This window comes from Eschrichtius robustus, chromosome 20 (assembly GCF_028021215.1).
Source record: "Eschrichtius robustus isolate mEscRob2 chromosome 20, mEscRob2.pri, whole genome shotgun sequence".
NCBI lineage: Eukaryota > Metazoa > Chordata > Mammalia > Artiodactyla > Eschrichtiidae > Eschrichtius > Eschrichtius robustus.
The window spans coordinates 57,053,539-57,075,113 of NC_090843.1; the positions used below are offsets into that span (position 1 = coordinate 57,053,539).

Genomic DNA, 21,575 nt, shown 5'->3' on the forward strand with positions numbered 1-21,575 from the left:
ACTTGCCTTATTTATTTGTTCGACGCGTCTCTGAATGTATCCGCCTCGGTCCCAACTCTGCCTTCGCTACGCGCACGCCCCTCGTGTTTCAGGGCTGACCGTGCCCCCACCCCGACTCCGCATGTCTGCGTCTGTTTCCTCCCTTTCTTGCCCTGTCTTCCCCCGTCACCCCGACAGACTCTGACCACCAACCTCCTGGCCAAAGGGGGGTGTATATAGGAACGCGTTGCGGAGTCCCGCCCCGTCCCCGAGGGGAGGGGGCTTGTACATAATGTAACATACAGAGTATAGTGAAGAATCTATTTAAGGCGCCGCAGGGAGGGCTGCACGGCCGGGCTTGTGGCTCCAGGCGCGGCGGGGGCCTCCTGCCGGCTCCACGAGCACTTTCTACTTGTGCATGGGCTTGGTTTCTACGAGTTGCCATTAAACATCGCTGCACCAGCCAGCCTCCGGCCTCTGTCTGCGGGGGGCGGGGCCTCGGCCGGCGGGAGGCTGCAGGCGCGCAGGGCAGGGATCTAAGCCGCGCCGGGGCGGGTGCGTGCTTTTCCGCCTCCGACGTGTTTCCGGCCTTAAAGGCATTTTGCCCTTCCCTTTAAGACGCGCCGCCCCCTCTCAGTCACTCCCAAGATGGCGGACCTACTGGGCTCCATCCTGAGCTCCATGGAGAAGCCACCCAGCCTCGGTGACCAGGAGACTCGGCGCAAGGCCCGAGGTGAGGATCCCAAATTCACAACCGGCTTTCTTCGCCCGGTTCTCAGGACCGCACTCCTACCCCTTTGGACGACCCCACCTTCTCAACCTTGAAAGACCCCTCACGGGCCCCTTCAGAGACCCCCCGACTCCCTAAAAGGGGTGCCGACCCGCCCGCCGTTCTTAGCGGACGATGATTGGCTACCTGAAGCCCAGCGGCAGGCCCTTGGCTCTTTCTACCCTAGCCTTCCGCAGTCCTTGTTTTCAATTCGCTGATGCGCTCGCCTGTCCGCCGGTGGCGTGCTCTGATTGGTAGGCTGCCTTCAACCCCACCCAACCCCTTGGTGTTCCTCGGCCCGCTTTCGGATCGGGGGGGGGGGGGCGGTGTGAGTTCGACCGCTCGGCCCCGCCCACCTCCCGTCGCTCGAGTCCCTGCGCCTCGCCCCCTTCCGATTGGATCCAGGACACGCCCATCCGCAGTCCTTTCTCCCCTATTGGCCACCTCAACTTAAAGGTCTACCTATTAAGTTTTGCTCGACCTTCCTCTAGCCCACCCTACCCTCAGCACCTCTAACTGGCTGCTGAGTCCTTTCGGTGCTCTTATGCCCCTCCTACTTGGGGCCGCCCTCCAACCTTTCTCTCATCTGTACCCTTAAATTCCCGAGCTCCCCGGGCGGGTCGTGAATGTTGATTGGAGGGATGAGAATGCCCCTACCCGGTCCGATTGGCCGTGGTCTCCTCGCCTGTGTTCTCCGAGTAACTTCCCAGCAGGCGGCTGAAGTTGGGCTGCAAGCTTAGGGCGCGGCCCGCCGGTCGGTGCAGGCCTCTCTTGCTCGCTTTGCGGAGTGTGAATGAGTCTGACAGAATGACTGACTACCTTGGGGAGGACACCGGCTCCCGACCCGTCCGAGGGAGGCCAGGGCAGCCTGGGTGCCTTCAAAGAGCTCAAGTGCTGCTTAATATCGAACTAACATCCATATTTACTGAATGGTTGCTAGGGGCCAGGGTACCCTCAAGGAGCCCACAGTCTGGAGCATCGATGAAATGCGCATTGATGAAACGATCACACAGGAGTTTAATAACCAACTTTATAAGTGCTCTGAATGAAAAATAACTTATGAGAGGGGCTACCTAGGGGTCCTAACCTAGTCTGCAGTGAGCTGAGATGCGAAGAACAGGTAAGTCAGTGAGTGAGAGGGGAGCGCAGTGCTCCAGGCAGAGCTCTGAAAGCTCTGAGGAAGGAGGGAGCATAATGGGACCTGGGAACTGGGATTATATAACACCATGACTGACTAGGTGGGTTCACCAGCGGCCGTTGACAGACTAGGAAGCTGAAGTTCAGAGTTTAGTCAGTTGCCTGCCGTTACACGGTTACTAAGTGGTGGGGTTTCAAACCCATGTGTGACTTTTAAGGCTATGTTCTTAACCATAATCTTATGCCACTTTCTCAGATGCAGAGACATGACTCATAAGCCAGTTCAAGAACAGTCAGTGACCAATATGGGGTGTGCTGATGGTCAGAGCCCTTGAGGTGGGAGAGAGGAGAGCTCCTGAGCTGTCGGGGCCCTGGGGCCACAGAGAGTAACTGGATAGGAGATGAACAGGGTCTGTAGCTTCTAGGAGCTCAGAGTGGGGTAGGGAGGACAAAAGTTACACTCTGTGAGCTCTCAGCACATGCTGTAGTGGGTGTCTGAACCGAATGTGCTTGGGCCCCAGAGGAGGAAGTGAGTAACTCTGACTCATGGTGGATCTCAAAGTTTGCAAGAGGAGGAAGAGCATTTCAAGCAGTAGGAACAACATGTGCAAAGACATGAAGTGATTAAGAAAATGGGAAGAGGTTCAGTGCAGCTGAAGGAATTCCAATCCTGTGGAAGAAGTGGGCCTTAAGGTTATAAAGAATTTGAAATGGCGGAAGAGAGAAGAGGGAACAGTGAGACCCAAGGGTAGGGAGTTCCCTTTACAGCTCACCTCAGACACCTACACTCCCAAAGGAGAAGAGTGTCAGAGTGGCCATTTCAGCTTCATCTTGGCTGTAGAAGTAAAAAGTGGGGGTGTTACACAATATAGGAAGTTAAATAATTTCCCCTTCCCTATGTAGACAATGAGATGATAAGCTCCTTGAGGCCAGGGCTCGGTTTGTTCTCGTTACCTCCCCAAGTGCTTTATAGTTCTTGGTATGTCGCAGGCATTAAATAAATGTTTGTTAGTTGGTTTCCCCAGTGGGTTGGGAAGTGGGGTTGAGCATGATTCTAATCTTTGTTACTCCCACTAAACTGTGAGCTCCTAAAGGGCAAAGCTATGTCTTAATCCTCTTTGTGCTCCAGGTCCTAGCACGGTGCCAGGTATAGAGGAACTATCAATAAGTGCTTGGCAAATAAACAGTCATCCTACCTTCCTAGCCTGATACCCTCCCAGTGGACATGAGATCCCTTTTAAAGCCTTACAAACTCTCCCCACCCATGCTTCCACCCCTGGCCTCATGCTGCCATTCTCACCCCCAGAGCAGGCAGCCCGCCTGAAGAAACTACAGGAACAAGAGAAACAGCAGAAAGTGGAGTTTCGTAAAAGGGTGAGAACAACTGGAGAGATCAAAGGCAGCCTCAGAAGGGACTTCCAATAAGTTAGAATTGGAAGGTTGAAGAGTCAGTTTGTTTGGAAACTGTCTTGAGAGAGGTGAAACCCAGAAGCCAGTGGCACGGCGGCTGGGAAAGGCGTGGGAGGCCAAGGTCTATTGGCCCGGCGGGGGAGAGGGGTATTGGGGTGGGGCCATCATCTCATATCTTCTTCCCTTTTCCCTTTACGAAGATGGAGAAAGAGGTGTCAGATTTCATCCAAGACAGTGGGCAGATCAAGAAAAAGTTTCAGCCGATGAACAAGATAGAGAGGAGCATACTGTGAGTGTCTCTGGGCTGGGGAGGCAAGAAATGGGTGGCCAAGGAGGCATGAAAGGGCCAGAGGGGAGAACCCTCCAGAGGAGGGCGCTGGGCCCCCTCGTGGCTCTACATAGCCTTTACCCTTCGCTCCCCCTTCCCAGACACGATGTGGTGGAAGTGGCTGGCCTGACATCCTTCTCCTTTGGGGAAGATGATGAATGTCGATATGTCATGATCTTCAAAAAGGTAAAAGGGGGACCTCCCTGGTGGTCCAGTGGTTAGGACTCTGAGCTTCCACTGCAGGGGGCACAGGTTCGACCCTAGTCAGGGAACTAAGATCCTGCGTGCCGCGCCGCACTGCCAAAAAAAAAAAAGGTAAAAGGCCTGAGTTCCCCGCTGTCTCCTCTCTCCTTTTCAGCCTGTGCCCCACGCTGAGGGAGAGGAATGAGATAAAACATGTATGTGGAACCTTGACCCCATCATCTCCTTCTTTCCCAGGAGTTTGCACCCTCAGATGAAGAGCTGGACTCCTACCGTCGTGGCGAGGAGTGGGACCCCCAGAAGGCTGAGGAGAAACGGAGGCTGAAGGTGAGTTACGCCTGGCAGTCCCTGGGGCCCTGCAGCTCCCCACCTGGGAGGGGTTGGGGTCAGGCCCTGAGCTCTGGTGCCTCACCTTGGCACCCCTAGGAGCTGGCCCAGCGGCAGGAGGAGGAGGCAGCCCAGCAGGGACCTGTGGTGGTGAGCCCTGCCAGCGACTACAAGGACAAGTACAGCCACCTCATTGGGAAGGGGGCAGCCAAGGATGCGGCCCACATGCTACAGGCCAACAAGACCTACGTCTGTGGTGAGGCCACAGTGGGGGCTGGGAGGGCCGGGGAGAGGAGCACAGGATGGGGGGAGGGGAGCGAGGCTGAGGCACAGGGCTCCTAGGCCCTCCCACCCTCCCCTCTGCCCCCAGTGCCTGTGGCCAACAAGAGGGACACACGCTCCATTGAAGAGGCCATGAATGAGATCCGGGCCAAGAAGCGTCTGCGGCAGAGCGGGGAAGAGTTGCCACCTACCTCCTAGACACCCCAGCTCCCTGGGGCAGGGCAGAGGGCAGGGAGGGACGAGGCTGCTGCTATTAGAACCCATCCTGGAGCCCCACCTCTGAAGCACCTCCTAACAGCTGTCACTCAGGCTGCGGGAAAGAGGTGTTTGATTTGTCACTGTTGGAGCTTGGATGTCTCTGTGTGTGTGTATGTGTGTGTGTGAATGTACAGGTGGGTATTTAATCTGTATTATTCTCTGTTCTCCCTGGAAATTTCTTCCCCATGGGGCTGGGGTTACTTTACATTAAATAAACACTGTTTGACCCAATGTCTTGGTTGGTTTGAACAGAGAAAGGTGGGTCCTGGAGAGGAAGAGAAACAATTATAGACTGAACAGTATAAGATTGTTTTTGTGGGCCAAAGATGGCCAAATATTGGCACTTTTGTAGACATTTATAAGAGATAGTATTTTAAGAGCACAGTCACTACAGCCAAATGGGCCTAGGTTTGGATCCTGGCTCTGCCACTTACTGTTACCTTGGTTAAAGTATTTTACCTTTTCGTGCCTCAGTCTCCTCACCAGTAAAATGGGGATAATAAATGGTAGCTATCTGATAGGACTGTTTCAGAGATGACACAGGCCAGTATATGTCAAATATTTAGAATAGTTTCACATCCTCCAAGCTCCATGGAAATGGTAGCTGCTCTGGTTACACTCTCATCCTCAGCAAGCACTTCGATTTCATAAGGACGAGCACTCAGACTTCACACTGCAGTGCCCTCTGCAGACCGTGCACTTCAACTTATGGGCAGGTCTGATCCAGCTTCCCCTTCATGGTGATGTCAGGCCTTGGCCCCCCCACCCTGCTCCCCTTCTCCGGAGCTGGTTCAGTGTTCTGTCAGTTCCTCTTCAGCTTCATTTCACATAATACACCTGCTTCCCCCAGCCTCCTTCCATAATGTGAGCTTTGTGGTTCTAGATCCAGCCCAGCTTTCTCTCTGGCCAGTCCCTCACTTCCTTGTCCCAGCAGGTTCCACGTCCGTTTTCCCTTCCTGCCCCTACTTCGCCACCTCCTGTCTCATGCAGCCCAGAGACCAGCATCTCCTCCCTCCCTCCCTCCCACAAACGAGCAGGCCACTGCCTTGGTTGGCACCAGTGTTTATTTCAGGGGGAAGGGCTTGAAGACCTAGATCTGTCCCGTGGGATTCTGGGGCCTCCTGCTTCTCACTTGGCCTTTGGGTTACGGAACTTGTGTCCAGCAAAAACAGCCTTGTCCCCGAGAGCCTCCTCAATCCTGGAAGGCAGACAAAGTCAGGGCTGTGATATTCCAACCCAAGAGCCCTCAGCTCCTTACACCCAGGCCTACTGCACCCACTGTACCTCATGAGCTGATTGTATTTGGCCAGACGCTCTGAGCGGCAGGGGGCACCAGTCTTGATCTGAAGAGAGAAGAGGAATTCCAGGAGTTGCATGAGACCAGGGACGAGGGATTGCGCCTGGCCCTGAGGGAGCAGCCTGTGGTGGCATTCAACTCCAGGGCAGGAGGCCAGGGATCCCAAGAAAACTCAGTCAGACAGTCGGCAGAGGGGGGCCACGAGTACCTGTCCCGTGCAGAGCCCAACCACGAGGTCAGCGATGAACGTGTCCTCGGTCTCCCCGGAGCGGTGGCTCACCATCACCCCCCAGCCGTTAGACTGAGCCAGTTTGCAGCTAGGTGGAGAGGACACTCAATAAGGTCCGGCGGGACCTCCTCAGTGGGAAAGCCAGGGGCTAGGTGGGGCTTTTCCCTTCTGTTTTGGGGAGTGGGAGATTTGAGGGGAGGGTGATGACTAAGTTCTTTGGGAAGCAGGAGAGAAGGGGAGATTCTTGATCTTGAATTTGGGCTCCTGAGATGCTGGTGGGAAGAAGCAGAATCTGGGAGACAGGGATGGCATAGGGTCGGGGTGGGGATGAGGAATGGCAAGGCAACAATGGCAAAGCTCTTGGGGTGAGGTCAAGAGTTAATCAAAGCCTTGAGGTCGAAAGGGTAGGGTGGGTCAGGAGCCAAGGGAAAGTCAGACTTGGAGTTAGTGGGCAATACTGTAGCTGGACTGGGTATGGGTGGAGGGAGGCCATGACGCCCCAGGGCCAGAGGCACTCACGCCTGGATGGATTCAGTCACTGAGCCAATCTGGTTGACCTTCAGCAGCAGGCAGTTGCAGGCCTTCTTCTCAATGGCCTGGGTAATCCTCTTGGGGTTGGTGACTGTGAGGTCATCCCCCACGACCTGGATGTTGACCCCCGAGAGGAATGAGGTCCAGGTAGCCCAGTCATCCTGGTCAAAAGGGTCCTCGATGGAGACCACTGGTGGGAAAGGGGAGCAGATTCGGGTTAAAGGTCAGAAGGGCCTCACAGAGGAGTGACAGGTCAGAAGAGTTTGGGTGGAGATTGCAATGGCGCTAAGGATTGGAAGGACTGAGGTGGTGGCAGTGCAGATGCCGAAGCCAGTGTGTAGGGCAGCTGCTAGAGACTCAAGCAGGAGCGATGGAACACCCAGGGTCTCACCAGGATAGTTCTTGATGAAGCTCTTATACAGCTCCCCCAGCTTCTCCCCAGTGATGTGCCGTGCGGGGTCATCAGGTGACTTGAAGTCGAGATCATACTTCCCGTGGCGATAGAACTCAGATGCCGCCACGTCCATGCCAATCACCACCTTGTCGGGGTAACCAGCCGCCTGGATGGCGGTCTTCAGCAGCTCCAGGGCTGGGGGAGGGAAAGAGAGGACCTGAGGCTCCGGTGCACCCTGTCTCCATGGGGACCCAGGGGTTCTGCCCCTCCGAGTGCTCACACTGACCTTCATTGTTCTCCAGGATGTTGGGTGCAAAGCCGCCCTCATCACCCACATTGGTGGCGTCCTTCCCATACTTGGCCTTGATGACCCCCTTGAGGTGGTGGTAGACCTCGGCACCGATGCGCATGGCTTCCCTGAAGGATCTGGCTCCCACGGGCAGGATCATGAACTCCTGCATGGCCAGCTTGTTTCCAGCATGGGAGCCCCCGTTGATCACATTGAAGGCCTGAGATGGGGAGAGGGTGCTTAGACCTGGGCATCGATGTGGAATCCTGGATCCCCTACTTACTGAATGGTCTAGGATGAATAATTTTACTCCTCAGAGACTCCTTCCTCATTTCCATAACATGGGGACACCACCTGCTTACCTGCAGGATCTTATGTGGAAAATTAGAGCAACTGGATGTAAAGTTCTTAGCCTGTGCCTGGTGTAGCAGCTAACACTGATATGGCACTTACTACAGGCCAGGCACTGCTCTAAGTGCTTTACATATATTTTATTGGCTCATTTCATTCTCAATACTACCCTGTAACTAGGTTCAATTTATTATCCCTCACTTTACAGATAAGGAAACAGAGGCATAGAGAGATTAAATAAACTTGCCTAAAATCACACAACTAGTAAAGGGACAAAACCAGCATTCGAACCCAGCAGCTTGTCTCCAGATCTCAGGCTCTTATACAATCTAGCTAGTAAGTAACAATAAGTGGTAACATTATTATTGCAATGAAATTCAAAGGATTTCCATAAAGAGCAAATTTGGTTTGATAAGTATTAAAGAAGATACAAAAATAAAATGCCAAGATCTTTGCCATGAAGAAGCTTTCTATCTGATTTGGGGTTGGGGCACAGGGCAGAATGAGAAATTGGAGTTACTGAGCCTGGGACTGGAATGTGAAAGAACCCGGTTACATCAAGGGAAAGAAGCAGAGAGAGGTTAAAGGGAAGGTTTGGATAGTGGGAAAGGGGGAGGGCTGGACCGCAGCTGGAGAGGTTCCATTTCAGGAAACCATTTCTTTCGAGCTGGGTCTGAAAGGTGGACTTTCCAGGGGCTGCTTATGCCCTCCCTGCTGGGTGGGGTCACTGCGGGATGCGGCGGGGCAGCTGCACTCACAGGGACTGGGAGGATCAGGTCTGGGTTCCCGGCGAGATCTGCAACGTGTCGGTAGAGCGGGACCCCCTTCTCAGCTGCTCCGGCCTTGCACACGGCCAGGGACACGCCCAGGATGGCATTGGCCCCAAACTTGGCTGGAGGAAGCAAGTACAAAGAAAGTGTGAGAGCCCCTCGCACAGGGTTTAGGGTCAGCTCCTAGAACGTCCCTTCTGGTCACCCCCAGAAAGAATCCAGAACTCCAAACCACTGGGCACCGAGTTTGTTAACAGATCTCTCCCCAGCAGCCTGAGGTGCTCTGGGAACACCCAGCCCAGGGGAATGTGTCGGCTTCACGGCTGTGTCCACAGCCCGGCCCAAGCCTGGCACAGGGCAGGCATCAGGAAATGCCTGTGCGATGAATACAAATCCAGCCAGTTACGGTGTGCCCCAAAATGCGAGACACAGAAATAATCCTAACCAGACCTCAGTCCGCGGTCTCTCCCCTGCCCCTCCCACAGCCCATCCCGTCCCCTGTCCCTAGCCCTTCACTCACACTTATTCTCTGTCCCATCCAGCTCAATCATAAATTTGTCAACTTTTTCTTGATCCACCACGCTTAGTTTCTGGAAGGGCAGGTTTGAGGAGGGGAGAACAGAGGTTAGATTTCTCAGGAGTCAGGGCATGTGCTGGAGGAAACAGAAGTGCAGGTATTCGGGGCGGATGGGATGGTTGGCCAAGCCTGAGCTGCTTGGGACCAGGTAGCAGGTGAGGGGGAGAGAGGGTCCTCCCTCCACTTGCCTTTTCCAGCAGTGCGGGGCCTAGAGTCTTATTGATGTGTTCCACGGCCTTCAGGACCCCTAGAGGCCAAAGCAGGGGGTTCAGATCTTCTATTCAATTAGGTCTCTTCCCGTGGCCCCCAGCTCCTCAAGAGCTTTGGGTTCCCGTCCTCTACCCTGTGCAGACATCGCATACCACGTCCTGAAACCACCCCCTTGGTCTTTCCTCACCTTTCCCCAGGTAGCGAGATTTGTCTCCATCTCTTAGTTCCAGAGCTTCATAGATACCTGTGGAAGCTCCACTGGGCACAGCTGCTCGGAATCGGCCTGAGGTGGGAGGAATTGGAAGATCACAGAGAGTCAGTCCCATTCACCCCCAAAGGGCTGATGTCTCCTCTCTGAGCCCAGGGACAGGAGGCAGTGTAGAGAGACTTGTGCTGCTCCCTGCTGGGGAGCAGGCTGGAAGAGCAAGGCCTGGGAAGAAGGCTGGGAGAGGGGATCCCAGAGAAAGGAGTGGATGTGGCATAGAGTTGGGGGGCAAAGGCAGATGGAGTTGGGGTCTTCCCAGGTAAACCCATTCAATGGGCCTGTGTTACCCTTGGCCGTGTGCAGGTCCACCTCCACTGTGGGGTTGCCCCTGGAGTCCAGGATTTCTCGGGCAAAGATTTTCTGCATGGCCATGGCTGCAGGGCGAGAGGTGTGAGTGAGTGTGGACAGTTGACCCCTTAAGGAACCCCAAATCCCTTGCCCTTTAAGAGTCTTCCCGCCCCAAGAAGGCAGGTGCTGGAGCTAAAAATATCCCACAAAAAGGTCACAGACCAAAGTGGCAGGCTCAGCCCCTCCCCCACTCAGAACAGCTCCTATTCCACTCTCCCATCTTAAGAATCTGGAGGCCTCTCTTAAAACTCCACTACTTGCTCAACCCCACCTCCTGCAAAGCTGCACTTCTGCCTTCTCCCTCCACCCTCTGGCCAAGTACTCTGTTCTCCCCGGATTCCTAGCCCTCGGATCCTCTCCTGTTAGTCTACCTCATTTTCCTGCTCCTCAGCCTTCTCCAAATCCTCAGGGGCCCCAGATTCCCCCACCTGGCTCCAACTCTAACCACGCTTCTCCATCGTCTCTGCCTGCCTCTCTTCACAGTCTCGTTTGTTTCCCTGTCCTTGGGCACCCCCATCCTGCTTGCTCCAACCCCTCCAGGCTTCTCAAGCACCCCCAGTCCCAGAAGGAAAAGAATGCTGACATTTCTCCCCCTTCTCCAAGTGGCACCACCCTCACCTTTTACCACCCCTACCCCCCAGGGCTGAAAGATTCACCAGACCTGGGATTTCTTCGCTGGGCTCAGAGTCTAGGTGGCAGCTGGGACAGTGTCAGCTCACCCCCTCTCAGGCTGGGCATTTATCCTCCAGCCACCCTGTACCCCAGCCAGCCCCGCCTCTCACCCTCTCCATCATCCCCCTCCAGCCGGGCTGGCAGCCAAGTGCCCACTATAGCCTAAAACAGAAGCCTTTGGCCCTAGACACCTGCCCCCTTCCCAAAAGATCAATGACTACCCCCTCCTTTCTCTCTGTTCCCCAATAAAATCCTTATTTTTAATTCCACTCCTGGGGAGAAACAGGGGAGGGGCTTCAGAATTGGGGGGGTGTTTCTCCCCTCCCCAGGATTCTATTTCTGTTTTGCAAAGGTTGAGGAACTAGTGCCCTTCAGGAAAGGCCAGGGGTAACCTGAGTCCTGCAGGGCTGGGGAGGGGGCCTGGAAGAGGGGCTGCAGGAACGACATCCACACGTGCTCAGCTCACTTAGAGGGCGGGGGACTGCCTCTGTCCTCAATGGGGGCAGGGGCAGGGGGTTCTGGGCAAGCTCTGAGCTCTAAAATTGAACTCCCCACTCAGAAGGTGAGAGAGCCTCACCTCTCAGGGTCCCCATTGCGGCCTCCCTCGGCTCCACCCCATCCTACCCTCTCTCGGCCAGCAAGGGCAGTGGGGGAGGGGACGGGCTGACGAATTTAGACAGGCCCTCAGAGTTGGCGCGGCGCCCTACTGATAGCGCTAGGACAGCACTTATCGCTCTGCGTGGAGACAGTCAGGAGCCGTTTCCCCACCGACCGCAGGCGCTTCAGGTCGTGATCCCAGCCCATCAGTGAATGATGCTGAATCAAAAGTGAAAAAAATGAATGGACGGGAGGAGGGGGTGGCCCTTTCTGAGCGTCTGACCGCCGGGGGCCAGTCGGGTGGTCGGCTAGCAGCATTGCAGGGAAGTGGGTCTCTGCACTCGGTGACTCTCTCCGCCTCGGCGGGCCTGGCGGGAGTGAGGTCTGCCCCGACTTTGGCTGCAGCCCCTGCCGGGAGCTGAGGGCACGCCCGGGCTCCGGCCGGCCGGCCGGCGAACGAGGGTCATCGGCTTCCCTGCTCGTCGCCCCCGACTTGGAAGCCCTTCCCGCCGGCGCCGCAGCGGCCGTCGCCCGGTGACTCACCCCCGGGCTCTCTCCCGAGCTCCCCTCCCCGCCCTGCCTGCTCCGCGGTGTGTCTCCCAGCCCCCACCTCAGGATCCCTACCCCCGGTCTTCCATCTCGCCTTCCCCGCCTTATCTCTGGCCGCTCCCTCTCGGGAGATTTCCACCCTGGGGTAGTGGGTGCGGCAGGCCAAGGGTCAGGAGACGGCGGGCGGGGAGCGCCGCCACGTGCCCGCATGCGGCCCCACCCGAGCCGCCCAGTGACTCAGCCACCGCGGCTGTCGAGGAACAGGGGTTCGGGGAGCGTCGGATGCCCCTGGGGTTCGGAGTGGCCGCGAGGGCACCGCGCTCGCTGCGGAGGACCGGAGAGGAGCGGAGCCCCTTCCCGCCCGGGAGGCGCCCCTCCCCCGAGGGACCGGAAGTGGCCAAGCCCCTCAGCTGCCCGGGCGGCCAGCAAAGGCTAGTTCACCTAAGCAGGCCTCTGGGTCCTGCCCCACCCTCTTCCCGGTGGGCGGTGAGTGAACTAATCGGACACAAGTTCTTACCATAAGTTTTACTGAAAAAGAAGGAAAAAACCTAACGGGCCAAAGTAGAAGGGACTTTCCCCTTCTTGAAAAAGTTGCAATCTTGAAACCACTTAGTATTCTTCCGCCTTGAAAAATAGGCCCGCCCGTCTCGCCCCACGGTCGCTCAGTGACCTCTGCAGAGACGGGCCAAGGGGCACGGCCGGTGACCCAAACTGCTGACCGGGGGACGGGCGGAGCTGGGACGTGGGGGTGAGGCCTGAGGCTGGAGTTGATCCAGCGCGAGGGATAATCCCCTGGAGTCGAGGTGGGCTCCAGCCAGTGCCACTTGTGCCGCCCGGGTAGATGCTGGGGACAGAAGTGTCCCTGGTGGATGCCTTCAACTCTGAAAACGGCCGGGGTATTTTGTCAAATTTCCCTTTACTCCCTTATTTCTTGAATAAATAAAATCAAGGGGTTAAAAGCGGCAATGCGCACGCCTCGCCCCCGCCCCTTCCGCCCCGCGGGAGACACGTCCCCGGCCAGCCTTCCTTCGCAAGAGGTCCAAATCCGTCCCGCCCGGTGCGCCCGGGCGTGCGCCCGCGAAGCCAGCTGCCAACCCCAACCGCGCCACGCGCTTTCCCTCCCGGCCCGGGCGCAGGCGCGGGCGCAGGCGCGGGCGCAGGCGCGGGCGCAGGCGCCGCCGCCGCCCGCCCGCCGTTCCTTTCCCCCAACACCCCCCCCCCGCCCCGGCAGAGGTGGGGGAAGGGGGAGTCATTCCGTTTAACCCTGAGTTACCCGAACCCTCTTTAATTTGCTAAATTTGCAGTTTGCTAATTCTTTCTCTTTTCACTTTCCTTCCTCCCTCTGGCTCACTCCCTTTCCGTACACCAAAGTCTGACTGATATTCTATGCGAAGTGGAGGGAGCCCTAACCCTAACCCACCCCCGCCCCCCCATCCTTCTTGCGTCGCTTTCCATCGAACTCTGCAAATTTTGCAGTAGGGGGAGGGATTTTTTAAATTGCATTTGCAAAGTTCGCTATCTGGGCAGGCGAGGAGAGGGAGGGAGGGGATGGGGAGCAGGCCCCGCCCCCACCTCCCTTTGCAAATAAAAATCTAGGGGGGTGGGGAGGAGCAGGAAGTGGCGGTGCGAGGGCTGCTGCACTGCTAGCAGAGCCGCGGTCCGGACAGCAGCGCGTGCCCCAAGCTCTCCGCCTTCCCCCGCCCGCCAGCCCGAGGCAGCCCGAGCCCAGCCCGTGGCCCCAGCAGCAGCCCCGAGAGCACCCCAGTAGCAGCGCCATGGCCGGCTGGAACGCCTACATCGAAAACCTCATGGCGGACGGGATGTGTCAGGACGCGGCCATCGTGGGCTATAAGGACTCGCCCTCCGTCTGGGCCGCCGTCCCCGGGAAGACCTTCGTCAACATCACGGTACTGCGAGGCCTGCGCTGAGACTGGCCGGGCTTGCACCCTGAGGGAGGGACTTGGGTGGTGGCGGGCGCGGTCTGGGGAGGGCAGCGAAAGGCCGTGACCCGGTCCTTGTCCTGGAAGTGGCGCGAATGGCGGCTGCATGTGAGCGGGTCCCTCCCTGGCCGCCTGAGTCCTACGCCCCGGGCGGCGGCGCCTAGCCAGCCCGCCGCCCCGCTTTCCGCGACGGGGCGTTACATCCGGGACACAGGGCGGGGAGGGACGCACCGCCCGGTGCGGCGGCCCACTTCCGCCTCCTCCAGGGTGGGTCGGGCACGCACCGCAATTTCCGCTCGGGATTGTGATTGAGAAGGGACTTGGGGACCCCTGGACCCCTAGCTCCACTTCCGGCCGCCAGCTCGCGCCCCCTCCACCATTGTTCCTCTTTATGGGGGAGGGAGCCCCAGTCGCATGGCCTGGGTCCCATGCCCGTCCTCCGTGGGCTCCCTGCCCCTCCCAACTCCGTAAGAGAGGGCTAGGCCGCCACACGACCTCCCCCCACCCCAAGTCGGCACGTTGGACTCAACATTCCTGTGAGGCCAGCCCCGGAAGTCCCCTCACCCTCCCTTCCCGCCATCCGGCGGGGCCTGGAGCAGGGGAACTTTGTGAGAAGTTCTAGGACAGTATAAGTGAAGGAACAAGGGACGACTACTGCTGTCCCCATCACCACCTCCTCTGTCCACACTGCCCGGAAGTGGGGAGGGGGAGCGGAAGTTCGAAATGGGGGGGAAGGGGATTTCCGGGCGGGAGGGTACCGGATGTGGGGATTTGGGGTGTTAAGGGGGAGGGGGAGATACGTTCCCTTGGGTATCTAGACCCGAGAGCTGGCTTGCTGGGTCTAGACCCAGGTCCCCTCCAAAAGTTTTTCAACTTTCCCGGAAAGCCCCCAGGCATCTGCTTCATCTTACAGCATAAATACCTGGACCTAAACTCTAGGTTACTTGGAGACCCAGGCGTCCGGGCCCCTAACAACTCCTGCAGAACCTTTGACCAAATAAGGGCAAAGTTGCTTCGCCTGCTTTGCCCGCCCCCTCCCTTCCCCTCTTTGCTTCTGCTTTTCCTGAAGGAGTTCTGAGCATCCAAAGGCTCCCCACTCCATTCCACTCCAGTCTCTTAACTGGTTTTTGTCCCCCTTTAGTTCCTGGGTTTGCTTTCCCTATTAAACGACATCTAAGTCTCCAGAGGAATATGTTGTCCCTTATTACCGTTCTCTAGGTTTGAAGATCGTGTTTTTTTGGTGTACTAACTTCCAACAGTCCTGAGTATCTCAAATTTCATGGATGTGTACAAAGCACATAACATACACATCTCCCCCCACCCAGGGGTTTAGCTTCCCGGAGAAATGGAAGGCAGGTGGGTCCTTGGAGAAGAAGGTGGGAACCTTGGTGTACTGACTAACTTGATGGGTGCTTGATTCCCCTTCCAGCCAGCTGAGGTTGGTACCCTGGTTGGCAAAGACCGGTCAAGTTTTTTCGTGAATGGGCTAACGCTTGGGGGCCAGAAATGTTCTGTGATCCGGGACTCAATGATGCAGGAAGGGGACTTTACCATGGATCTTCGTACCAAGAGCAGCTGCGGAGCCCCCACCTTCAATATCACTGTCACCCTGACTACCAAGAGTGAGTTTGAGTCTTACCCTTTCTCTAGCTCCAAAATCTAATGTACTTCCTTCTATTAATCTTCTGGGTTCTTCTGTGTGGAACACCCAGTATGAAGGGATCAGACCAGGTTTCTACTCCCAGCCTGCTGGATGCTGGGACATTGGATTGTCCCTTCAGTTCTCAGTTCCTCATCTTACAGTGTGAAGAAGTTGAACTGTATTACCTCTTAAGTTCCTTCTTGCCTTGAGCCTTTTCAGATGAGAAACTATTTTCTTGGAGGAGGTAGACTATTGGTCATAAGCCAGCACTTAGCTCTTGTGTTTTGAGCTCTTTTCTTAAAAATTGGAGGTGGCAGGCTCATCCACAGCCATTTCTAGCCTGAACACGAGTCAACTGTCCACAAGCCTTTGACCTCTAAATTTTACTATGTTCCTTTCCAGCCTTTAAGCTTGATTTTCCTCTTTTGAAAAGCCCTATTGTTTCAGGGTGACTGACAGCCTGCCTGTGTGTGGGGGGTTGGGAGAGATGAGGTTGGGTTACAGCCCCCAGGGCTGGACAGCTGCTGAACAGCTGGCCGGGGGTGGGATTGTGACACCTGGGTCCTAGCCTCCTTTCTCTTTCCTCCAGCGCTAGTCCTGCTGATGGGCAAAGAAGGTATCCACGGTGGTACGATCAACAAGAAATGTCATGAAATGGCCTCCCACCTGCGGCGTTCCCAGTACTGACCTCGTCTGTCACTCCCCACTGCTTTTGCACCCCTCTCCTTCCCACACATACATACACCATTTTTATTTTTTGGGCCATTACCCCACACCCCTTATTGCTGCCAAAACCACATGGGCTGGGGGCCTGGGCTGGATGGACAGACACCCTTCCCCCAACCCATACCCCTCCTGTGTGTGGTTGGAAAACTTTTTTTTTTGGTTTTTTTTCCTGAATAAAAAAGATTATACTGACAAGGTGCTGTGTGGTTTTAGCCTGGGTGTCAGGATGGAGGACAGCCACTGTGGTCTGCCTCCTTCATCCTGGCTTGGGGTTAGAAGCAGCAGAAGGGTTGAAGCACTACAAAGTCTAGGGTTTTGAGCTTGCTTTCATGTCCAGGATTAAACACCTGCTTCAGGCCTACCTGGCCAGGTGGGCCAGCCCTACCTAGGTCCTCAGGGTGCTAACTGAATTGGTGGATAATGGAATAGAGCCATCCAGACTAAGAATGGGTCCAGGCCTGCGTGCAAGGCAGGGCCAGTTGAGTCATCCTCAAATGTGGGTGGGGCTCCCCCTCTCGGAGTCACAACAGATGCCTACTGGGGCTGCCCTTAGGACTACAGGTTAGCCTCCCCGCTTCCCTTGCCCATGCATGGCAAAAGGGGCAATTCCCCAAAATGATAAGTTTACCCGTGTGAGAATGATCTCACCCTTAGTCCACAAAAACAATTTTATTAACCCAATAAATGAAAACCCCATCCCTTTGTACCCCCAACCCCTTCAAGAGGATGGAGTTGGGTAAGGGAGAAACCTGGGGTGGAAATCCTATTCCTCGTCTCCTATCCCTCAACGTAGAAGACTGCAGAGAGGAAGAGGAGCTGTGCAAATAGGTCATCAGAGGTGGAGGGGAGAGGGGAAAGGGGACTACTAGACCAGGATGGCAGCTGCAGAGGTAGAGGGTGAGGGATCTGTGGAAGACCCAGGAAGGGCTAGGGGAGCTGGGGCTAGAGAGCCAAAGGAGGTGGGAGGTGTGGGGGTGGAGCCCAGAAGTGGGGTCCGTTCTGAAGCCGGGTGGTCCCTTGGCTCCCCTTCCTCATCACCCTCTTGCCCCTGGGTTTCTTCCTCCTGCTCCTCATCCCCAGGACCCCGATGAACAGGCTGCTTGCAGATGGGGCAGGTCTTCCGGGTCTGAGTGAGCCAGGGGTCCACACAGCGGATGTGATAAGCTGCCAAGAGGAATGAGGTGAAGCGTGTGGTACCTGCTGGTGGAGTGGGGGGTGGGGGGGGGCACGGGCACAGGAAGTGAGGGCCTCACCATGAGCGCAGGGGAGCACCCTCAGCTTGTCCCCATCCTCATATTCATCCAGGCAGATGGCACACACATCATACTGGTCTCCTGGTGGAAGAAGAAAGGAGTTCTTTTACTGAGCCATTCTGGACCAGGGCCCACAAGAACTCACTCTGGGAGGCCTGTGGTGGAGCTAAACCCTGCAAAAGTTATCTTCTCTGGTTCTACAGAGCCAGTAGAAGAGCTGAGACTGGAGCAGGATAGAACATGAGGAATCCGAGGTTAGAACAAGCAGAGAAACAGGTAAGAAGGGAAGTGGGTTTTTGGGGGGAGGTGTGAGGGTGGAGAGATAGGGAGTGGGAGGAGCAGAAATGGGGCAGGGCTTCTGCCATAGCCTTATATGGGCACTGGAGGCTCCAGTGCCTAAGACCCAGCCCCTCCTTACCTGTGTCTTGCTTCTCTGGCGGAATCTTCCCCACTCCTTCCATTTTTCTGCTTTCTCCACCTTCCCTCTTATGAGCAAGGTCCTCCATCTCCCCCCCCCCCAACCCCAACTATTACATTTAATCATTTTTGCTTTCCATCTCCTGCTCTAATCCTGTCCTGTCCTCGTTGTATGTATGCGTAAAAAGAGGAGGAAAGGAGGCATCTCAAGCTGACACCTCCCTGCCATCTCTGCCTCTTTCCTCCTGGGCTCCAACTCCTTCGGAACCAGGGAAATAGTGGGAAAGGCCTGCTCTCCTCCACCCTCCTCACCCTTTTGATAGTCATGTGTAGGAATCTGTTTCAGTTGCTCTTTGGTCAGTCGATTCCTCTGGAGCCGTTTCCTGTGCTGGATACAACGAACTATCTGGTGAAAGGGGGAGTGGATGATCAGTCTTGGAGAAAAATCTGGACAATCCCATACAAACCAGCCCTATCTTGCAACCCCAGAGCCAGTCTGGCTTTAAAGGCCTCAGCTCTTCCCATCTTGGTCCCTGAGCTACTCACCATCACTGCTCCCATGGCCAAAACCAGCAGTCCCACAATCCCTGTGAAAGGGATGAGGTAATAGCCCAAGGGGAAGCTATTGTCTGGAACCAGAAGCACCCGAGCCCTGGGAAAAGGAAGACGAATATCAGAGGGGCAGGAAAGGCAAAGGGACAAAGGAAGAGGGACAAAGTAACTGGCTCTGGACAGGGCCCATGGAGGCGGAAGGGGATGGGAGGAAAGTACCAAGAGGCAGAGCATGATGGGCCTGAGGCTGAATGGTTGGGGCACGGGCTTGGACTCCAGGCTGGCATGGAAGTGCTGAAGGAAGAGTGGGAAGGAGGGACACGTCCTACCCCTTCTCGTAGACAAAGAGGGCACGCAGGTACTCGGAGCTTCTCTCCCCAATAAACACAGACGGGATCCAGATCTGCTGCTGGATTTCCTCTGCAGGGATTAGGGCATTACACTTGGGACCCAACCTTCCATACGAATCCTCTGGTAACCCTGGCATTTGGCTCTCTTGCCCCATTCCACCTAAAGGACTGATTTCTTTTCCCTAAGGCTTCAGCCCTCCCGCCATCTCTCAGTCTAAGCTCTACTGAAAACCCAGCTGTCCAGATCCTCCAACCTTACCACTATTCCACACCATATTCAGAAGTTCATTGGAATTCACATTGTGTACCACAGCTGCACCATACCCAGCCCTCTGAGCATTTAGGACCTAGGGAGACAAGGCAGATAAGGAGCCATCATGGGCCTTGCCACCTTTCATTCCTGGTGCCTTTTTTACCCTCAGCCTCCCAGCTCCCACTCCACATTCAGCAACCTTGAGGTCAAAGTTGCAGTCGAATCTTCGAAGCAGTGCAATAAAGACTGACCCGTTGACCGGGGCTGGGGGTGGTGGGGCAATGGGGCTGCAGGCATTGTCTGGGTGAGCCTCCACAAGGAAGCCCTGGAGAAGAGAAGCAAACAACAGCTGGATTTCATCTCCCTAGGTGCTGCTCCCCACAGGTCCCACCAAGCACACTGGCCCCCACAGGTCAGTGGGGTCTGAGCTCATTCCTGGGGTCTGAGCATCCCACCAAAGTCAGACATCTACCTCTTCTCTTAGCCTCCTGAAGATGCAATCACATCAAACAACATCCCTTTACCAGACCCTCCATCATCCCTCCCCCTTTCCCAGATAAGCTAATATATACTCCACACTCCTAGCTAATTCTTTTGCCTTCCAGTTTCCCACTGATTGTAATTCAATTCTCCATTCATCCACGTCACTTTCTCAAGTTGTTTCACATTCCCTGCTCTAATACATACTCTTAGGGAACATATTCCCCTGTTTAAAAAATACACAAGACCAAACCCAAATGGAGTTATTTGTGCTGACCCCCATGTCACCAAACTCAATACTTAATTATAATTTTAGCCTCCCCCAGGAATAGAATCTTAAACCACTCTATCTGGAGTTACTTGGTCAGCACTAGTGAGGTAATCTGCCTGGTGGACCCCCTGCAGTCCCCTAAAGAAAGGAGATCTTGCCACAGACAAACAAATCTTTGCTAGTATAACTTCCTTGCCCCACCCCCTTCTGGCTGTGAGTCTTTCATTTTGTATAGTTCTTCAAAGATCCTTTCTGCTCGGTGGAATGCTGCCTGATTCATGGGTCATTAAATAAAAGCCAGTAAGAGCTTTAAAATCTACTCAGTTGAATTTTTTTAACACCTCCCTTTAATTTTCCAATTACCTATCTTACAAACAACTATACTGATATCTATGACCCAACTAAGTTCTTGCTATGTGGCAGTCTTTGTGAAAAACTACTACAAAATTGCTTATCTAATTTAATTCTCAAAATAATACATGTGATAACTTCTATTACTATCCCATTTTACAGTAAAACTAAGACTCAGAGAAATAATTTGTCCAAGGTCATAAAACCAGTAACTGGCTCTAGAGACCCTACTGATACGCACCACTCGTCCTGCCTTTTATTAGTCCACTTTCAGTCTCCCTTCTAAGGCTCAGAGTCCTAGGAGTAGACTTTGTATTCTCCCTCCAGATTCTGGATTCCACCACACTAGATGTGCTCTTGCACTTAGTTCCTAACTTGACTCTTTTCCTACCTCCAGCTTCACCCAAGAAAGGCTCCTCAACCCCTACCCAGCAGGGAGAATGAGAATTCAGAGAAACAGGAAAGAGGGAAGAAAATCACCTGAAGTCCCTCCTGGCTCAAAGCAGCCCCAAAGAGAGCTGGGAGGTCTGCAAAGTCCATGCTGGCATTGTGGTCCGAGATCTGCGGACAAGAGTCCATGTTTGCCCTTCAACCTGCAACCTATCCCTTCAGCGCCCTTCTCCTAACGGTCCCTCAGACTCACCGCTCGAATGAGCCCCCGGGTGGGGGCCGCTCCCCACAGCACAGTGGCCACAACCACAGGAAGCGAGAAGGCCGCAGGGTGCATGGTAGCGGGAGGGGAGAGGCGGAGGGGGCCGCGTCCCGATAACAGGAGCAGAAACGGAGTTCTGCGCCCTCTCTTGCCCTCCTTCAGGATCCCAGGGGTTCAACCACCCCCAGGTCCCACTTCCCAGCTACATGGGGGCGCGGGGAAGGACCCCCGATTCGGGGAGTGAGACAGCCAACCCGTTTAATGGAGCTGGGAGACACCAAAAATACCCCTTTCTGGTACAGGAATAAAACGGGGAAAGAGAACGGAGGCAAGCACAGGTGACAGAAAAACTTCTGGAAGGGTGGGGGAGCTCAAGGAGGTGGGACTTCCGGCCAGGTGGGCCGTCTTTCCATCCCCTGGAAAAGGGTTTCCGGCAAAGAAAGTCAGGCCGCTTCCAGCAATGGACGCTCAAGACGAAGGACTTCCGGTCCTAAAAGGCCGATTAAAAGAAAGGTTAGAGGTGGAGGGAGTGCCTGTGGAGATGAAAGGAGCACCGAGGTCCCAGAAGACGACTTAGTCGCTTCTCCGCTAGTGCCCGGGATCCCTCAGGGGCCAGGTTTACGAACCTCTCCTGCTCCCTCTGGCCGCAGCCGCCGTACCTTCAAGTCTCGCGAGAGTCGTCACCACGCTCCCTCCCACCTGCTGACGGCTTCCTGTATTATCGCGAGAGACCGCCTAATTCTGGCTAGTCTAGCTCACTCGATCTCGCGAGATCTTCAAATACCCTCCTCTCTATTTTCCCGCGACTCCAATTCGACGAAAATTGCGCCTGTGCTCTGGCTGCCTAAATAGCTGCACCCCGTCCCCTCACCCATTCTTGAAGCTCCTCCTGCAGCTCCGCCTTACTCCCGGACGCCT

At 55.4% G+C, this 21,575-nt stretch overlaps 4 protein-coding genes across 11 annotated transcripts; 2 read left to right on the plus strand and 2 right to left on the minus strand.

The window, feature by feature from the left end:
* Positions 1-102: 102 nt before the first annotated feature.
* On the plus strand, positions 103-4,922 carry SPAG7 (sperm associated antigen 7). 2 transcript variants are annotated; one of them, XM_068531597.1, is made up of 7 exons: positions 103-712; positions 3,192-3,259; positions 3,496-3,584; positions 3,725-3,809; positions 4,062-4,151; positions 4,251-4,407; positions 4,522-4,922. In XM_068531597.1, the coding sequence occupies exons 1-7, from the start codon at positions 628-630 to the stop codon at positions 4,629-4,631; spliced, it is 684 nt and encodes a 227-aa protein (XP_068387698.1). In that variant the 5' UTR covers positions 103-627; the 3' UTR covers positions 4,632-4,922. The 2 variants fall into 2 exon arrangements, with proteins under 2 accessions (XP_068387698.1, XP_068387699.1); XM_068531598.1 differs by lacking the exon at positions 103-712 and adding an exon at positions 1,461-1,868.
* An 815-nt stretch (positions 4,923-5,737) lies between these two features.
* On the minus strand, positions 5,738-12,637 carry ENO3 (enolase 3). Of its 7 annotated transcripts, XM_068530016.1 has the most exons (13): positions 11,846-12,161; positions 11,332-11,440; positions 9,892-9,978; positions 9,527-9,622; positions 9,318-9,376; positions 9,073-9,142; positions 8,541-8,674; positions 7,429-7,651; positions 7,140-7,337; positions 6,737-6,938; positions 6,197-6,305; positions 5,976-6,034; positions 5,738-5,889 (listed from the first exon to the last, which is right to left on the minus strand). In XM_068530016.1, the coding sequence occupies exons 1-13, from the start codon at positions 11,978-11,980 to the stop codon at positions 5,820-5,822; spliced, it is 1,551 nt and encodes a 516-aa protein (XP_068386117.1). In that variant the 5' UTR covers positions 11,981-12,161; the 3' UTR covers positions 5,738-5,819. The 7 variants fall into 7 exon arrangements, with proteins under 7 accessions (XP_068386117.1, XP_068386121.1, XP_068386118.1 ...); XM_068530020.1 differs by lacking the exons at positions 11,332-11,440; positions 11,846-12,161 and adding an exon at positions 12,288-12,637; XM_068530017.1 differs by lacking the exon at positions 11,332-11,440 and having other exon boundaries at positions 11,846-11,929.
* Positions 12,638-13,372: 735 nt separating this feature from the next.
* On the plus strand, positions 13,373-16,273 carry PFN1 (profilin 1). The gene is made up of 3 exons (XM_068530025.1): positions 13,373-13,677; positions 15,140-15,332; positions 15,942-16,273. The coding sequence occupies exons 1-3, from the start codon at positions 13,546-13,548 to the stop codon at positions 16,037-16,039; spliced, it is 423 nt and encodes a 140-aa protein (XP_068386126.1). The 5' UTR covers positions 13,373-13,545; the 3' UTR covers positions 16,040-16,273.
* Positions 16,274-16,732: 459 nt separating this feature from the next.
* RNF167 (ring finger protein 167) lies at positions 16,733-21,445 on the minus strand. Its single transcript, XM_068530023.1, has 10 exons — positions 21,284-21,445; positions 20,649-21,147; positions 20,486-20,566; positions 19,103-19,228; positions 18,910-18,997; positions 18,630-18,720; positions 18,295-18,400; positions 18,061-18,154; positions 17,332-17,412; positions 16,733-17,242 (listed from the first exon to the last, which is right to left on the minus strand). Exons 2-10 carry the CDS (start codon positions 20,730-20,732, stop codon positions 16,944-16,946), a joined length of 1,050 nt encoding a protein of 349 aa, XP_068386124.1. The 5' UTR covers positions 20,733-21,147; positions 21,284-21,445; the 3' UTR covers positions 16,733-16,943.
* Positions 21,446-21,575: the final 130 nt, after the last annotated feature.

What these genes read in the sequence shown, in the direction of transcription:
- PFN1 (XM_068530025.1), top strand. Translation starts at nt 13,546, where the DNA reads ATGGCCGGCTGGAACGCCTACATCGAAAACCTCATGGCGGACGGGATG. An exon ending in AGACCTTCGTCAACATCACG is followed by an intron (nt 13,678 to 15,139) that starts GTACTGCGAGGC and finishes TTCCCCTTCCAG; the next exon opens with CCAGCTGAGGTTGGTACCCT. An exon ending in TGTCACCCTGACTACCAAGA is followed by an intron (nt 15,333 to 15,941) that starts GTGAGTTTGAGT and finishes TCTTTCCTCCAG; the next exon opens with CGCTAGTCCTGCTGATGGGC.
- RNF167 (XM_068530023.1), bottom strand. Translation starts at nt 20,732, where the DNA reads ATGCACCCTGCGGCCTTCTCGCTTCCTGTGGTTGTGGCCACTGTGCTG. An exon ending in TACACATGACTATCAAAAGG is followed by an intron (nt 17,413 to 18,060) that starts GTGAGGAGGGTG and finishes TTCTTCCACCAG; the next exon opens with GAGACCAGTATGATGTGTGT. An exon ending in GGTGCTCCCCTGCGCTCATG is followed by an intron (nt 17,243 to 17,331) that starts GTGAGGCCCTCA and finishes TCCTCTTGGCAG; the next exon opens with CTTATCACATCCGCTGTGTG.
- ENO3 (XM_068530016.1), bottom strand. Translation starts at nt 11,980, where the DNA reads ATGCGGGCACGTGGCGGCGCTCCCCGCCCGCCGTCTCCTGACCCTTGG. An exon ending in GGCGAGATGGAAGACCGGGG is followed by an intron (nt 11,441 to 11,845) that starts GTAGGGATCCTG and finishes CTTTTGATTCAG; the next exon opens with CATCATTCACTGATGGGCTG. An exon ending in CTTCATCAAGAACTATCCTG is followed by an intron (nt 6,939 to 7,139) that starts GTGAGACCCTGG and finishes CTTTCCCACCAG; the next exon opens with TGGTCTCCATCGAGGACCCT.
- SPAG7 (XM_068531597.1), top strand. Translation starts at nt 628, where the DNA reads ATGGCGGACCTACTGGGCTCCATCCTGAGCTCCATGGAGAAGCCACCC. An exon ending in AAGTGGAGTTTCGTAAAAGG is followed by an intron (nt 3,260 to 3,495) that starts GTGAGAACAACT and finishes CCCTTTACGAAG; the next exon opens with ATGGAGAAAGAGGTGTCAGA. An exon ending in CAACAAGACCTACGTCTGTG is followed by an intron (nt 4,408 to 4,521) that starts GTGAGGCCACAG and finishes CTCTGCCCCCAG; the next exon opens with TGCCTGTGGCCAACAAGAGG.